Source organism: Schistocerca americana, chromosome X, assembly GCF_021461395.2.
Source record: "Schistocerca americana isolate TAMUIC-IGC-003095 chromosome X, iqSchAmer2.1, whole genome shotgun sequence".
Taxonomy (NCBI): Eukaryota; Metazoa; Arthropoda; class Insecta; order Orthoptera; family Acrididae; genus Schistocerca; species Schistocerca americana.
Window position 1 is genome coordinate 791851189 of NC_060130.1, and position 16911 is coordinate 791868099.

At 39.1% G+C, this 16911-nt stretch overlaps 1 protein-coding gene across 1 annotated transcript in view; it reads left to right on the forward strand.

Annotated features, from left to right (window-relative positions):
- Positions 1-15828, forward strand: part of LOC124555096 (glutaryl-CoA dehydrogenase, mitochondrial-like) — a 159727-nt gene extending 143899 nt beyond the window's left edge. The window contains exons 8-10 of the mRNA XM_047128893.1: positions 1884-2044; positions 2131-2253; positions 15456-15828. Coding sequence (XP_046984849.1) covers positions 1884-2044; positions 2131-2195 — 226 coding nt within the window. The 3' untranslated portion in view covers positions 2196-2253; positions 15456-15828. The remainder of the gene's footprint in view (positions 1-1883; positions 2045-2130; positions 2254-15455) is intronic.
- The last annotated feature ends 1083 nt before the right edge of the window (positions 15829-16911 follow it).

A 16911-nucleotide genomic window follows, 5' to 3' on the forward strand; every position in this document is an offset into this window, starting at 1 on the left:
CACTTAAGGAAAAAGAAGACTGCTCTCACAAATAATGTAACATTTACACATAACAAAATACACACACACAAAACAGATGAAAAATATGAAACCACACATAAAAGACAAAAGATAAACCACATGGTGATAGTTGGCAATACCACATACTGTAAACAAGCACATATTGATCACAAAATGAAAAGTGCAAGTAATGTGCTGTAATAAATGTGGGTGAAAAAACTGCCAGAAATCGGCCAGCTGGAGCATGGGGACCGAACGAACACAGCTACAGGACCACACATATGGACTAACAATACTGAAAATTGGAAGTAACATCAAATGATAATTGAACTTCACAAGATCTGTGTAATAAAAGTTGTTTGTAATCTAAAAAACAAGAGAAAAACATGACGAAATGTAACATAGTAACATATTGTAACTATTACATAATACATTTATTTTATGTATAAAAAGAAAAATGTATTACAGGCCACTGAAGATGCTTCATGAATAAAAGAAGTGAAACGTATATGGCATAAACAATCTAACTTTCATTGACTTACATTTTTGAAACGTACCTCCATGAAATTTGAAGCAGCTAAGGAATGACAGAGGAAAAAATGACATTGTTGTTGTTCTGCATTGAACTGGCTGTGGCCCACCACTTAAATCTTACAACCTGCACTAACTAATGGAGCTAGTGGCAATCTCTTTCATCACTGTGTTATTTCTCGTGACTTATGACATTGGTGGTAGTTATTTTCCCTATAAGCAAGTCCTCAGGAACACCCTTGAAAGAGTGGCATATGAAAAGCCCATCAATTGCATAGCCTCAAATGGAGTGTCTCACGTGCCATATACACATCATCTGATCTTGATGAAATATGCTAATATTGCATATCTTTAACATCCTGCTCTCAACTGTTATGCCAATGACCAGTACAAAATTTGATGACTGCCAGTCATGTGGCATGTCGAAGTGTTCACTTTGAAAACAGGACCACTCTCTTTCCTACACAGCAACTATCTCAAATTAATGTACTCATGGCATGACAGGTGCCAAGAGTGCAATTAAGTCATTCAGTGTACTCCGTATTCTGAGATTACAGAAAACTGCTGATTAACTTCAACAGAGGTCACATTTTGATAATTTAGAAGCTAGAAATGATTACTGCAAAAGCAGCATAGGTTATTGGATGTTCATATTCTGATATCACTAATATTTATCAAAAGCAAACTAATTATATTGTAACCTATTAGAGATTAGAGTTTGAAATATGATCAGTGAATTTCCTAGTAGCAGAGTGGCAACTCAGATGAAGGTTCGGAAAAGGTGACATGGACCTTGTTGGGACCTGCGGTTGTTATAGAAGGCATTATGAAAGCTGTGGAATATGCCAGTATTTTTATTAGTCACATATGCTCCTTCATAGTTTATGGTCTCCCTACCAGATGTGGCGTTCCCAGGAAAACACAATCCATACCAACAGGTCAAAATCACGCTACAGTGGTTTGAGGGATATTTGATGTCCTGATTGCACATAATCTCAGTTGAATTGGTCTGGGGTGTCATTAACCATGCATTGGGGACATGGAGACTCCATGTTCTGATAATATGCAGCTGTCTTGTATGTCAAGATGAGGCAGCTATCTATTAGGTGACTAGGTGTAGTATGAAACTGGATGTTGTGATGCAAGAGTGGTCTCCTAATTATATGCTTCAGTTTCACCAACAAAAGTTGTCTTACATGAAAAGCCATTTGTTATTGCGTGTTTCATAATAATATAATAAAAATAGCTGTTCTCAAGATTTTACACAAATTCCTCACTTTCTCACTTACATATTAAACCATCTTCATTTTCTCCATATAAGTAAAGTTTCATTTTGTACATATTCTTTTAAGGTGTACTCCAGAAATGATATCAATACTGAAACGTAATTCCTGTGGAAAAGCTTTGGACATTGCACGCACTGCCCGTGACATGTTGGGTGGGAATGGCATTTCTGATGAATATCATATTATTAGACATGTTCTGAATCTGGAATCAGTCAATACATATGAAGGTAAGGTCATATACTTTTTCTGTCTTTTTCCTCTTTGTTTCCTGAATGCAAATAATGGACAACTGCACTTGATCAATCTGTTATAGGTACTCACGATATCCATGCTCTCATTCTTGGGAGAGCTATAACTGGAATACAAGCATTTAGCTAAAAACTGGACTAAATATTGTGTTGCTACTGAATATTTATGCATTGCTGTATTTTCTGAGGTATGTGTGACAATACTTATTCTCTGTGATTCTAAAATATGTAAATAATACTGTACATATTTATTTATTTATTGCTGTATTCTGAATGAGAATATCCAGTGTGTTTTACTCAAAGTTTACCTGGAATAGAAAAAGTAAATCAGTCACCAATCCAAAGATTGCACTTTACCACCAAGCCACACTTACCTGCAATATGAAGTGTAAATTTTATGTCAACACTGTTAGTTCTAGTTTTCTGTCCATAAAATTTATTAATAATAACTGACACTGAACTGATGTTTGACTGTGTGTGGAAAATATAATGAGGAAAACAGGACATACAATTTCCTAACTCTGGCTATGATTCCTATACAATGAATAATGTTTGTAGAAGTATGAAGCCACAATTGTTTAGTTTATTGTTTATCCACAGATAAATCATATGTCTAACATCAGTTTGATACAAAGAGAAAACACAAGTAAAAGTTTACTGACAAGAATTAGGAAATAGATCTGCTGTTCACTTGCCCCATGGGTGATGCATCTGTTCATTTAAAAGATTATAAGATCACACTAACTTTTATTACTGACTTTCAAGTACTACGTAAGAACATGTTATTTCTCATAAATACTGAACATTTACTGGAAACACTGACTTCTGTTTCTGAAATGTTCAATATACTGTCTTCTTTCATAAACAGCACTGCACCCTGCTGCTGATTTTTATAGACTTACTAGCTGACAAACCCAGCATTGCGTGGATATTAATTTTGCCAATTTTCTATTAGAAATGAAACCTTGTATGTATTTGAGCAGTATACTTGGTGTGAGATGTGCAGTTTTGTGAACATCACTGTGGCAATGCCTCTCCATATCTCTGTAGGCAGCTATAGTTTTCGTCTAATGCCGTTTGTGCTTCACAGTTCAAACATGCCAAAAGCACAAGCAGGTGTAAGGGATTACCTTAAGTTGACTTGACTAGGAGTGTTTTAGTACTTAAGAATAAGTTTATTTAAATGTCATGCATGATGCAAAAGTTTCTCCTGATCTGTATATCATACAATGATATAATTTTATAGTTACATTCAGCAGCTTTTGTGGATAGTGTCTGCAAAATGTGTTGTGAATAGAGTTAGTAGCAAAGGAGTAAAAAATGTAAATGTCATGCACAATGTAGCAGTTTTTCATGCATCTCAGCGTTAATGAAGTCATATGTCCTGAACTGTGGTGGGTAGGTGGTTCTTACCCCTCAGCAATTGTTGCTTGACAGTAATGGATATGTATATCATGTTTGGTTGAAATTGGTCCACTGGTTTAGGAGAAGATGTGGAACATACAAAACACACACACACACACACACACACACACACACACACCAGCAGCAGTAGCAGCAGCAGATAGTTTTGAAAGCTAGGGTATTTTTGTATAATTTTATATGTTTTGGCCGTACTAACAGTTTTGCCCCCAGAAAATAGGCACTGGGAAGAAATTCTGTCTCATAATTTATTGTTTTATCAGGTGAAGTTTTCTTTTGACGCAACAACAACTTTCTCTGACAAAACTACTGTTAGGTGCATGTAAACTAACCTGCTTGTAAAGGTGTGTTTACATCTGTGTAACTTTATGTGTGCACTATAGTTCAATTCTTTTATCTTGGCGGCTCGCGCATGCCCGCCCAGATGCGGGAGATTGCTGCGTTGCCAGTTGCACACGATGCACGCACCAAGAGAAGCAGTGCCATAGTATAGAATAGTTCGCAAGCTTACATTTAGGGGGGAGCGCGCAGTTCATGAAGTAAAGCTACCACGTCCGCATTAACCCTTTCGCTGCTACAAAGACGTGCTCCCTGCATTCCGCGCTGTGCGCGTTTGTCACTGCACTGCTCGCCTGTGCAGACACATGGTGTTCTGACTGCTTTGACACACTTATCATTCGATTTCACAAAAACTATTTGGCCCAAAAATTAGATTTTTACACATCTTCTTGACTGATACCTTCCCCCCATAAATGACTTAATTTTGTTTTGATGTTCAACGCAGTTATTATGCAGCATTAAATATAGTAAACCATTGCACGAAATTTTTGAAGAGTTTGCAGAGGTAAAAGTCCATAGGGTATACTTTCCGTATGGTCGATTTTAGTTGCCACAACGTTGAGAATGAAATGTGGACAAGATACCTAAATTTCATGCAAAATTTACTGTATAACAATATCTCATTTAATTTAAGTACCACATAGGTGTCGTATGTAATATTGAGAAATATTCCATCTTTCGCGACTGTAACAAAAGTTTTATTTACACTGGGCATGTTTGGCTTTATTTAAAAGCACTTCAAGCGATCAAAAGGAAGTAGACAAAATACATTAAACAAAACTGTGGACTTACAAAAACATTAGGACTCCATCTATCAGTGAAGTGTTCTGAGCTATGTCAAATATAATTTTTGTGTGTGGCACACACAAACAGCATTTATTTGCTAAAACACTGATCAGCTGACACAAACGTTGAATATTGTGTTACCGCAGCACAAAACTATGAAAGGTGACGTGGCAATGGAGGAGACAAAATACTGTCCTCTGAAGACGCTTCAAAAGAGAGAAACGCGTCTGGTCTAAATAAGTCGCTTATTACAGTTGCGGAAGAGGAATATATTTCAATACCATTGGTAAAACTGCAACTGTGGAACAAAAACAAGAAAGAGAACATGAGTACCATTGTGTATGTGCCATACCTTTCATTGATTGAAGTGCTTTAAAATAAAGCCAAACTTGACCAGTGTAAATAAAACTTTTGTTACAGTCGCGCAAGATGGAATATTTCTCAATATTACATACGACACCTATGTGGTACTTAAATTAAATGAGATGTTGTTATACAGTAAATTTTATATGAAATTTAGGTATCTTGTCCACATTTCATTCTCAACATTGTGGCAACTAAAATCGACCATACGGAAAGTATACTCTATGGACTTTTACCTCTGCAAACTCTTCAAAATTTCGTGCAATGGTTTACTACATTTAATGCTGCACAATAACTGTGTTGAACATCGAAACAAAATTAAGTCATTTATGGGGGGAAGATATCAGTCAAGAAGATGTGTAAAAATCTAATTTTTGAGCCAAATAGTTTTTGTGAAATCGAATGATAAGTGTGTCAAAGCAGTGGGAACACCATGTGTCTGCACAGGCTAGCAGTGCAGTGATGACAAAATCATGCACAGCGTGGAATGCGGGGAGCACGTGTCTGCAGCAGCGAAAGGGTTAATGAAGAGACAAAGCACTAGAAATTTCAAAAAATTGCATTCAAACGAATAAAATTCGTGAAGTAAGACACTGCGATATTGTTTTTAAATAAAGAAAATATTAAGCACCGCGCAAGGTTTGAACTCATAACCTTTTGCTTAGTAGCCCAACACCTTAACCATTACGCTAACGCAGCTCATCTTACAATGTAACTACATGAGGAGTCTAACACGTCATGCAAAATACTGACAAACACTGTTGGTATGACTATGAATTACTGAAGCTTCGTCGAAGTACAATAGGAAATAAACACTTACCGCTGTTCTTTATTGCGAAAAAGCGGTTAGTGAGATTGATACAAACACCTTTCCTTGCTATCACCTGAATTAGGAGTCTTATTACTTGTTAGGTTTAATTAATTAATAGAATATGAAGCAATTGGTATAAAGAATGCTTTTTCCAAACTTTCTATAAAAGAAAGTCTGCTATCAAGACATTGATTTTGTTCTTTTACTTTATTTATGACTGAACGTTTTTCACAACAAAAACAATCTAGAAACAATAAAGACACACCTGAACACAGTAAAGCCATTGTTTGTACTTCTGACAAGTACGTATTGATGAGGAGTGATTCTGGGACTCTTGATGTGCCAGCACTGACCCGTTTCCTTTACATGTCACTTCAGTTCATAGATAGTTTGCGTATAAAAATAGTAGTAGTAGTAGTAGTAGTAGTAGTAGTAGTAGTAATAATAATAAAGTCCACCTTACTAAGGTACCAATCTGGCAGTGTCGCTGCAAGTCCTCAGTGGTGCATAAATAATTTAGTCTCAGATCCTGAAATTGTATTAGTTGGTGTTCTCACAGTTCAGGGACGGATGTAACACCATTGATTTAATTTTGATACTCTTCCTTATTTATTCAGATTAAGTTGCACGCAACTGATGATCAGTTCTCACACTTTTTCGTAGTATCAGCAGTTTATAAAAATAATTTCATGAGTAATACTCATCCAATCAGTCCACTTTCTCTCCAGATAATAACACTAGTTGGCCAAGTTAGTTACCGAATATAATGGGCTTTTGACAGTGGCAGGATAACTCATCGATAGCGCTCTAACAGGTTCAACAATCATGTCTCCCTTATCCATATTTACACCTATCACTGACTGACTACACAAGGAAGTTCATACACGTTTATTTTAACAGCTGAGCACAGATCTTTTCACTGATGTGTTGACAAAATAATTGCTGATTGTGGGACTGATTAAGGTACAGTGCTCGTGGTGCAGGGTGCGGTGGCTAGAAGCCAGGATGCTGCAAATGGGTGGTGGAGCTGAGGTCGAGCCCAGATGGCAGAGGACGGCAGCTGCAAATGTAACAAGTTCTTTTATTGACACATCTGAACTGCTTGATGCATAGGGTCAGTGTCCAGCTGGCTGCCGAATTCTGCTTGGCTGTCTGCCCGCACAACCCTTGTTGCCGGTGCGGCACTACATCGTGCCAGTGACCTTGTTACATAAGCTGGTTGCATGGACTCTGCACCATCATTGTGCAAATTTTATGCTGCTATGGCTTCTGTGGCCCCAAGTACCATCTGCTGACATCACAGCAGGGGTGCCCACCACACTAGGCCCCCTGTCTGGCAGTGGCTGGTGTGCATGGGAAGAAACCTCCTGCCCCCTGGGCAGGAGTTGGCTGTGCTGCCGGGGATGTACATGAGTGGCCAGTGGTGTCATGCCTCCATAAGTCTGTGGAGAGATGTAGTGTGCAAAACTGCTGTCCTGCAGTGGCCTCGACTAATAACCTCTGTTGACAAGCCCATGTGGTGTCCTCATTTGGCACAGCTGCATCATCTCGGTTGGGCTGCGAGACTAAGAATAATTCTATTAAAAAAATGACTAGTTCTTGTGGCTGGCAGCAAGATGTGTATGCACCACTACCAGTAACAGATGGCATCTATATTCAAGTGTGTGCCAGTTTAAGGTTTTCAGCATTCCTGTGAGTTAAACAAACCTGTGACCATTCATACTACTTTTACTTGTTTACATTCAATATACATGTCAGTACTAATTGTTATGGGCCCCATACACTTGAAATGGAATGTGGAAGTGTTTTTAAGCAGTTTCCTGTGTAGATTGACTGCATGATCCTACTATGCTACCAATGAACAATGAACAATGTTTTTTTAGTCCTACTGCCCCAACAGTTATCATTCCAGTGGGAGACAGCACCTTAAACCTGTTGGTAAAAGTGATAAGTGTAGAACTTTGAAGTTCTTCCCATTCCTGGCCTTCCTCTGGACCAACCATTGACTCACCACTCAAAGTCTAGTTGTCGACATCTTGTATTTCCTGGAGAAGGAACAGTACCCTTGGGAGAGGATAGTAGTTCACGCTCCTTTGACAGAAGTCTACCCAACCATCCATTCACACCGGCTTTCAAATGCTTGATAGCAGTCTGGACAATTTCCAATTACTTGCAAACACCAAGTAGTTCACCCAGTGCCTGAGAGCAGCATTCACAGTGGGGCTGCATGTGGGTGGTGCAATGTTTATCTGAACAACAAACAGTAATTTAATTGGCTAGATAAAACATCTACTCACCAAGCAGTGGCAGAACACACACATAAAAGAATGTTGTACTTAGGCAAGCTTTCAGAGTCAGTGGCTCCTTCTTCAGGCAGAAGGGTTGAAGGGGAAGGAAGAGGGGTGAGTGAAAAGGACTGGAGAGGTCTAGGAAAAGGGGTAGACTTTGGGAAAGTCACCCAGAACCGCAGGTTGGGGGAGACTTACCACACGGGACGAGAAGGATAGACTGATTATTGAGGACTGCATTGGATGAGATTTGAAAACCTGAGAGCACACAGAGCGTAGTTACTGTGAAGAGATGCTGAGGTGGAAGAAGTTAACATAAATTAAGGCCAGGTGGGTGGTGAGAACCAAGGACATGTTGTAGTGCTAGTTCCCACCTGCGGAGTTCTGAGAAATTAGTGTCTGAGGAAGAATCCAGATGGCATGTTTGGTGAAACAGACACCGAGGTCGCGATAGTCATGTTGTAGAGCGTGCATGTTGCATGTATACACCCTCTGCCTTTGTCCATTCATCCTAATTGATAATTTGGTGGTCGTCAAGCTGATGTAAAAGGTCGAACAGTGTTTACATGACAGCTGGTACATGACGTGTTGTTTCACAGGTGGCTCTCCCTTTGATAGTATATGTTTGCCAGTTACAAGGCTGCTATAGTTGGTGGTAGGAGGGTGCATAGGGCAAGTCTTGCAGCAGGGATGGTCACAGGGGTAAGAGCCATTGGGTAGGGAGATGGGTGCAGAAGGAGCATAGTGTCTGACAAGAATATTGTGGAGATTGGGGGGGGAGGGAGGGGAGGGGAGGGGAGGGGAGGGGAGGGGAGGGGAGGGGCTGGGGAGGGGAGGGGTGGGGAGGGGAGGGGAGGGGGGGTGACGAAAAGCTGTTCTAGATGTGGTGGGAAAAATTTCAGACAGAATGCATCTCATTTCAGGGCATGATTTTAGGAAGTCATTGACCTGTCGAAGTAGCTGATTTATGCATTCCAGTCCAGGACAATACTGAGTCACCATTGTTGTGTTCTGAAGCTGTTTTTTTTGGAGGGATCAGCAGTACCAGGATTGGATTTGATGGCCCGGGAAATCTGCTTTTGAACTAGGCTGGTGAAGTAATTACGTGCAGTGAAGGCTGAGGTGAGACTGGTGGTGTATTGCTGTAAAGAGTCTGCATCTGAACAAATATGTTTGCCTTGACATGTCAAACGTTCCCTCCCATACAGCTTTGGCATTTGAGACAAACGTATTTGTTCAGATGCAAACTCTTTAGAGCAATACACCAAGAATTTCACCTCAGCCTTCACTGCACTTAATTACCCCACCAGCCAAGTTCAAAAGCAGATTTCCCGGGCCATCCCATCCAATCCTGGTATTGCTGATCACTGTAAAAACAGCTTTGAAGCACACCACTGGTGACTCAGTATTATCCTGGTCTTTAATGTGTAATCAGCTACTTCAACAGGGCCATGACTTCCTAAAAACATACCATGAAATTAGATTCATTCTGTCTGAAATTGTACCCATCACATCTAGAACAGCTTTTTGTTGCCTTCCCAATCTCTGCAATATTCTTGTCGGGTCCTGTGCTCCGTCTGCTCCCATCTCCCTACCCTATGGCTCCTAGCCCGGTGACCGTCCTCACTGCAAGACTTGCCATATGCACCCTCCTACCACCACCTATAGCAGCCCTGTAACTGGCAAAAGATATACTATCAAAGGGAGAGCCACCTGTGAAATGACATGTCTTGTACCAGCTGGTATGTAAACACCGTTTGGCCTTTTATATCTGCATGACAACCACCAGATTATCAATTAGGATGAATGGGCATAGGCAGAGGGTGTATATTGGGAGCATGCAATATCCTGTTGCAGAGCATGCTCTACAACATGATAACCATGACCTCAGAGTCTGTTTCACCACACATCCCATCTGTACTCTTTCCCCAGACGCCAGTTTCTCAGAACTCTGCAAGTGGGAACTAGCACTACAACATGTCCTTGGTTCTCGCGAACCATCTGGCCTTAATATATGTTAACTTCTTCCATCCCAGCATTTCTTCACAGTAACTACTCTTCTTTTCACTCCACTTTAGTTTTCTACATCTTTCATTGTCTTACCTATCTATTTTTCACCACCCCCTCCCATGTCTGTTACATACAATGTACTTATCTTTTTGCTCTTATTAACTCGTGCATGATGTGTAAGCAGTAATCTCTGTCTTGCATATTACCCTGTGTTCCACCTTTAAGCTCTCAGGTTTTCAAATATCATCTGATGCAGTCCCCAACAATCAGTCTTTCCTTCTCATCTTGTGTGGTAAGTCTCCCCTGATCTGCGGTTCTGGGTGACTTTCCCAAAATCTACCCCTTTTCCTAGACCTCTCCAGTCCTTTTACTTCACCCCTCTTTCTTCCCCTTCAATCCTTCTGCTTGAAGAAGGAGCCACTGGTTCTAAAAGCTTGCTTAATTACAATTTTCTTTTGTGTGTGTGTTCTGCCACCTCTTGGTGAGTAGATTTTTTTTATTTATCCAATTAAATTTAAATTATTTTTTCAAAAACTGATTGTTTTTGTTGAACAATAAACAAGTAACTTTAAACTAATCTTGGATTTTTTAGTTTCGTGATTTATTACCCTACAAGGCCTCCAAGTTCCTTTTTAAGATATGAAGTTTCAACACCCAAGAAAGTGGCTTTTGTTAAATATCAGTAAATTGTTGAAGATTACTTTGTCTCAAACTTCTGTTGAAATCTTCTTCATTAACAGATTCACGTGGGGAAATGATTTTCCAAAAATATATTGCTGCTAAAGTTTGCAGAGTACACAACTATAGCTCAAAACCATTGATTTATTGTCAAATATGTTACACACAGCACTCAGAGCTTCCAAAAATTCTCAAAAATGTATCATTTAGCACACGTGTACCAACTGAAATCAGGAGGCAGTGGTTGTCTAAATGATGGGTTCTGCTGCCAAAATGTAGTTTGCAATTGACATTGTAGTACAGATCTTTTGCAGCACTCACAGATGTTTGAAGATACACAATATATTATGATACACACAAGCCTTAATACAAACAATAAAATATTTCTAGAATTCTGCATCAGTTTTACCTGACACATGACGTGGTCTCACACCATGGAAAAACTGAAAGTTAGTTTACATATTTAAATAAACATGTGCAATGTTTGGGTCTTTTTACTTAGCTGAATTTGTCACATATTCTACACTAGCATGCCACAGATGAATACTGTAACATCAATTTATGTCGTTTATAAGAGTGCAAATTGTGGAATACCAACCATTTAGGGCAGCTAACAGCAGAATGATTAATGTTTCATGTTGTCTGCTCAGATAATCTGAAATCTGTTTCTTGTCACATTTATTAATGAGAAATATCTATCTGCCTTTCTTAACATATCTAATAACACTCATGCTGGTGATGCTATAACTGCTATATCAGCTTTGATTCTCTGTTTTATGTTAACTAAATTAAAATTTTATGACCAATTTGTAACTAGATTTAAGACATTTCCCCTTATAAGTCACTTCCCTTACTAATTGTTCAAGGTAAATTTTAGATAAGGATTCATAACAATATCACACAAATCCCTGTTGTTATTGCTTGCCATAATCATTATAGAGTTTTCCAGCCTATAGTTAGTAAGTTGAAATCTTCCCATACCGTAACGTAATAAGGTAACTCACAGTTTATGAATTTCCATTATTGTTCATACTGTTTTTGAACAGTAGCTGAGAGGGTGTGGTGCCATGTTTCTCAGTGATAACGATGATGAAAAACTTTGACAATACATACTGTTTAGAGTGACCTGCAATAAACTTAGCTGCATCAGGCCAACACACAACAAATGGAAAATAATATGGATGGACATAAATGTCATGCATGGGACTGATGACTTCGCTGTTTGTTCCCTCCCGCAAATCAATCAACCAATCAAACAAATGTCATGCAGGCAGATGAGATACACTTTTCAAGTAATTGAAATGTGTATACATATAGCTTGATTAATTGTGGAAATACCTTTGTATTAGCGGTGAAAAGGTGTGGTGCACATTCAGAGAACGTTTCATTATTGGTTCCTTTTCCTTTGAAGATATATGCAGTGGTAAATTTTAAACAGTTGTTTTTTCTGCAAGTGAGTATTTACTGTGGTTTGAAGAAACACCATTATTTTCTGTGCACAAGAGAGGTAAGTATCCATAGAATAACAGTCAGTGACTGCAGCTCCCGCCCCAACAATTGCTAAAATAAAAGTGTCATTGAGTAACGTTGTGGATATGCTACAACCCTGTCTCTCTCCTTTCTCAATGTCTCACTCCTTTCTCAACCACTGCTTCCCTTTCATGCCCTTGGTCTATTATAACTGAGATATCTGTATAAGTTCCATATAATCCTTCACTCCCTTTAGTTTACTCCTGTCACCTTCAGAATGTCAAAGAGTGTGTTCCAGTCAACATTGTCAAAAGCCTTCTCTGAATTTACACAAGCTGTAAACATGGGTTTCCGTTTCCTCAACCTATTTACAAGACCTAAGATAGGTTGTTGGGTCAATATTGCCTCACATGTTCCAATGTTTTCCAAAACCCAAACCTATCTTCTCCGAGGTCAGCTTCTACCAGTTTTTTTTTCATTCTTATGTAAATAATTCATGTTAGTATTTTGCAACCATGACTTATTAAACTGATAGTTCAGTAATATTCACACCTGTCTGCACCTGCTTTCTGTGGAATTAGATTTATTATTTGAAGTCTGAGGGTATTTTGCCTGTCTCGTACATCTTGCAAACCAGATGGAAGGGCTTTGTAATGGCTGGTTCTCCCAATGCTATTAGTAGTTATGACAGAATGTTGTCAACTCCTTAGGTCTTTTGGTGCTCTGTCAAATTCTTCTGACAGTGTCATATCTTCCATCTCATCTTCGTCCACGTCTTCTTTGATATCTATAACATTGCCCTCAAGTACATCTCTCATGGACAGACCCTCTATATACTCCTTCTACCTTTCTGTTCTTTGCTTGGTACTGGATTGCTATCTGATCTCTTGATAGCCATACAGCTAGTTTTCTTTTCTTCAAAGGCCTCTTTAATTTTTCTGTAGGTGGTACCTATCTTCCCCCTAGTTATACATGCTTCTATAGACTTACGTTTTTCCTCTATCATTCTGCTTAGCCATTTTGCACTTTTGTGAATTGCATGTTTTAGACATTTGTATTCTCTTTTGGCACTTCATTTGTCGAATTTTTATATTTTCTTCTTTCATGAGTTAAATTTAGTATCTCCTGTGATGTCCAAGGATTTCTGCAGGCCTGGTCTTTTTACCTATTAGATCCTCTGCTGCCTTCACTATTTCATCTCTCAAGCTATCAATTTGTCTTCTACCGTGTTCATTTCCATCGTTCTTGCAATCTATTCTTCTGTTTTATCCACAGTTCATGACCGATAAGTTATGGTCAGGGTCCACAGCTGCTCCGCAAATGTCTTACAGTTTAAAATCTGGTTCCAAAAATCTCTGTCTTGCTGTTATGTAATCATCTGAAACTTCCCATTATCTCAGGTGTCTTCCATGATTGTTGATTCTTGAGCCAAGTATTGGTGATGATTAAAATATGCTCTGAGCAAAATTTTACCACACAGATTACTTTTTTGTTCCTTTCCCCCAGTCCATATTTTCCTACTATTTTCCCTTCTCTTCCTCTTCCTACTGCTGAATTCCAGTCACCCATCACAATTAAATTTTTCTCTCCCATAAGTGTCTGAATAATTTCTTCTGTCTGATCATACATTGTTTCACCCTCCTCATCATCGGCAGAGCTAGTTCGCATATAAACTTGTACTATTGTTGTGGGTGTTGGCTTTATGCCTATCCTGTGTATAATAATGTGTTCACTGTGCTGCGCATAGTAGCTTACCCACATTGCTATGAGGGTCGCCCAGATAGTAAAGCCCCATTTTTTTTTCTCAGCCAAAAACAATGCTACAAATGCAGAATATTCCATATGTATTATTTGAAGTCTCCTGAGAGAGAGAGCGCGTCAAGATTCTGTCGCTTCTGACAGATAGTGTAGCCGCAGGACAGTTTCAAAATGGCATCTGTAGGAGATGCATGTTACAGCAACATGCCATCATTGAATTTCTCACTGCAGAGAAAGAAACTGTGGTGAATATTCACAAATGCTTGTGCACAGTCTATGGAGCATATGCTGTCAACAGAAGTACAGTTAGTTGCTGGGCATGGAGGGTGAGGTCGTCAGAAGGTGATTTGGTGGAGCTCCATTATTTGCAGCAGTGTCTGTCACACCTGACACACCTAGCCTAGCCCCCTTGGACTTCCACTTGTTTGGGCCATTAAAGAATGCCATTCGTGAAGACATTTTGCTGATGAGGAGGTGATTCACACAGTGAAGCATTGGCTCCACCACCAGGACCCGGATTGGTACTGACAGGGCATACACGCCCTTGTTTCGCGCTTGAGGAAGGCCATAGGATGGGACGGAGATTACGTGGAAAAATAGGGTATGTAGATGAAACACAATTCTTTCATGTGTGTAATTCTTGTTATCTTCAATAAAGGATTATTGAAGAAAAAAAATGTGGTGCACTACTTTCTGGGCAACCCTCATATTTTCTTATTCATTATTAGACCTACACCTGCATTATCCCTATTTGATTTTTTATTGATGACAGTGTACTCACCTGACCAGAAGTTCTCTTTATCCTGCTACCAAACTTCACTAATCCCCATCCCATCTAACTTCAACCTAAGCATTTCCTTTTTTTTTAAATTTTATAATCTACCTACCCAGTTGAGGGATCTAACACTGCATGCTCCAATCCGTAGAATGCCAGTTTTGTTTTTCCTAATGATGACATTCTCCTGAATAGTCCCCACCTGGAGATCCAAATGGGAAATTGTTTTGCCTCCGGAATATTTTACGCAAGAGGATCCCATCATCATTTAACTATATGGTAGAGTTGCATGTTCTTGGGATAAGTAATGGCTATAGTTTCCCCCTTGCTTTCAGCTATTCACAGTACCAGCACAGCAAGACCATATTGTCTGACATTATTGTAACAGATCAGTCAATCATGCAGATTGTTTCCCCTGCAACTACTAAAGAGGCTGCTGCCCCTCTTCTGGAACCACATTTTTCTGGCCTCTCCACAGTATTAATAATATAATATTGTTTCTTATATGGCAGTTACATTGTCTGGAAGAAAGTTTATTATTTGAAAGTCATATTTATGTTAGAGACACAACTAGGAGGATCAAACTCAATGAAATATCTAATATTTTGAACAAAATTTATTAGTGTCAGTGTACTGCATATAAATGTAAGCAGTTTGGAAACACTCTTGATAAATACTCTTTTATTTTAGGTTGTACCAAAAGCGCCAATTTGTGTCATGAATGGTGAAAGTTTGTGATCGTCCTCCAACATGGAAAAAACTCCAGTGAGAATCCGTACTGTCTCAAAATCAGTGTACAGGTATGCAATACACATGGAGCATAGTATCAGAAGATGCAACACAGACATTTGTGCGCAAGTTTTGGAATAATGAGTGTCCTGTAGCTTTAAGTAATGAACATCTAGTCTGTAACTATGAATCTAATACTGAAGACTGCAGATTATGATATTTTCTGTACACCAAAGTTGCTGCGGTATTGTATGAACTAAAAATGCTTTCATGATGCATTTGTTAATAAATAATTTTTATTTTTACTCAATAAAGTGCAATACCAAAAACATCATATTAAAAATTTTATTCTATATTATTATATGACTCTGTTGAAATGAAAGCCTGAATATTGTCAAAAAGATGCCACGTTTCTGCCAGAGAGCTGGGACCTAGTTTTGTTTTATATTTATCAACATGACACACACACAGTTAATTACATCAATAAGAAATGAAAAGTAACACCAGTAGTTACTTTGTGATTGGTGTAAGAGGTAACAGTCAAAATGCTCACACATGCATGTTGACAATATGGTAATATTGCAATAGTTGCCTGAAAGATATGAAGAGGAGAAAAGGAGTGATTTCTAAATATTTACCTCAGTATTATATGCAGTAATTGTGTACGCCTGTTTTGCTTTCTAGAGAAACAGTCACAGAGAAAAACTGTTCTGGTAAAATGACTACGATACTAAGAGACTTATATTAACATTGAAAGATCACAGGTTCACGTAAGTGTGAGATAAGCCATTGCAAATGTGAAGTGCTGGTAACCAGTATAACAGCCAGAATGTTGCATGCAAACATGCATGCATTGTGTTGTACAGGTGCCGGATGTCACTTTGTGGGGTGGAGTTACACGCCTGTTGCACTTGTTTGGTCAATGCAGGGATGGTTAATGCTGTTTGTGGATGATGCTGTAAATGATGGTTAATGCTGTTTGTGGATGCTGCTGGAGTTCTCATCCGATCATGTCCTATGTGTGCTCAATTGGAGACAGACCTGGTCATTAAGCAGGCCAAGGCAACATTTTGACACTCTGTAGAACATGTTGTGTAATGACAAGGTATGTAGTTGAGTGTTATCCTTTCAGAAAACACCCCCTGCAATGCTGTTCATGAATGGCAGCACAACAGGTCAAATCACCAGACTGATAAACAAATTTGCAGTCAGGATGCATAATATAACAATGAGAGTGCTCCTGCTGTCATACAAAATTGCACCCCAGACCCTAACTTCAGGTGTAGGTCCAGTATGTCTAGCACGCAGGCAGGTTGGCTGCAGACCCTCAACTGACCTCCTCCTAACCAACACATGGCCATCACTGGCACCAAGGCAGAACCAGACCACCACCATGTCCTCCAATGACCTCTTGCTT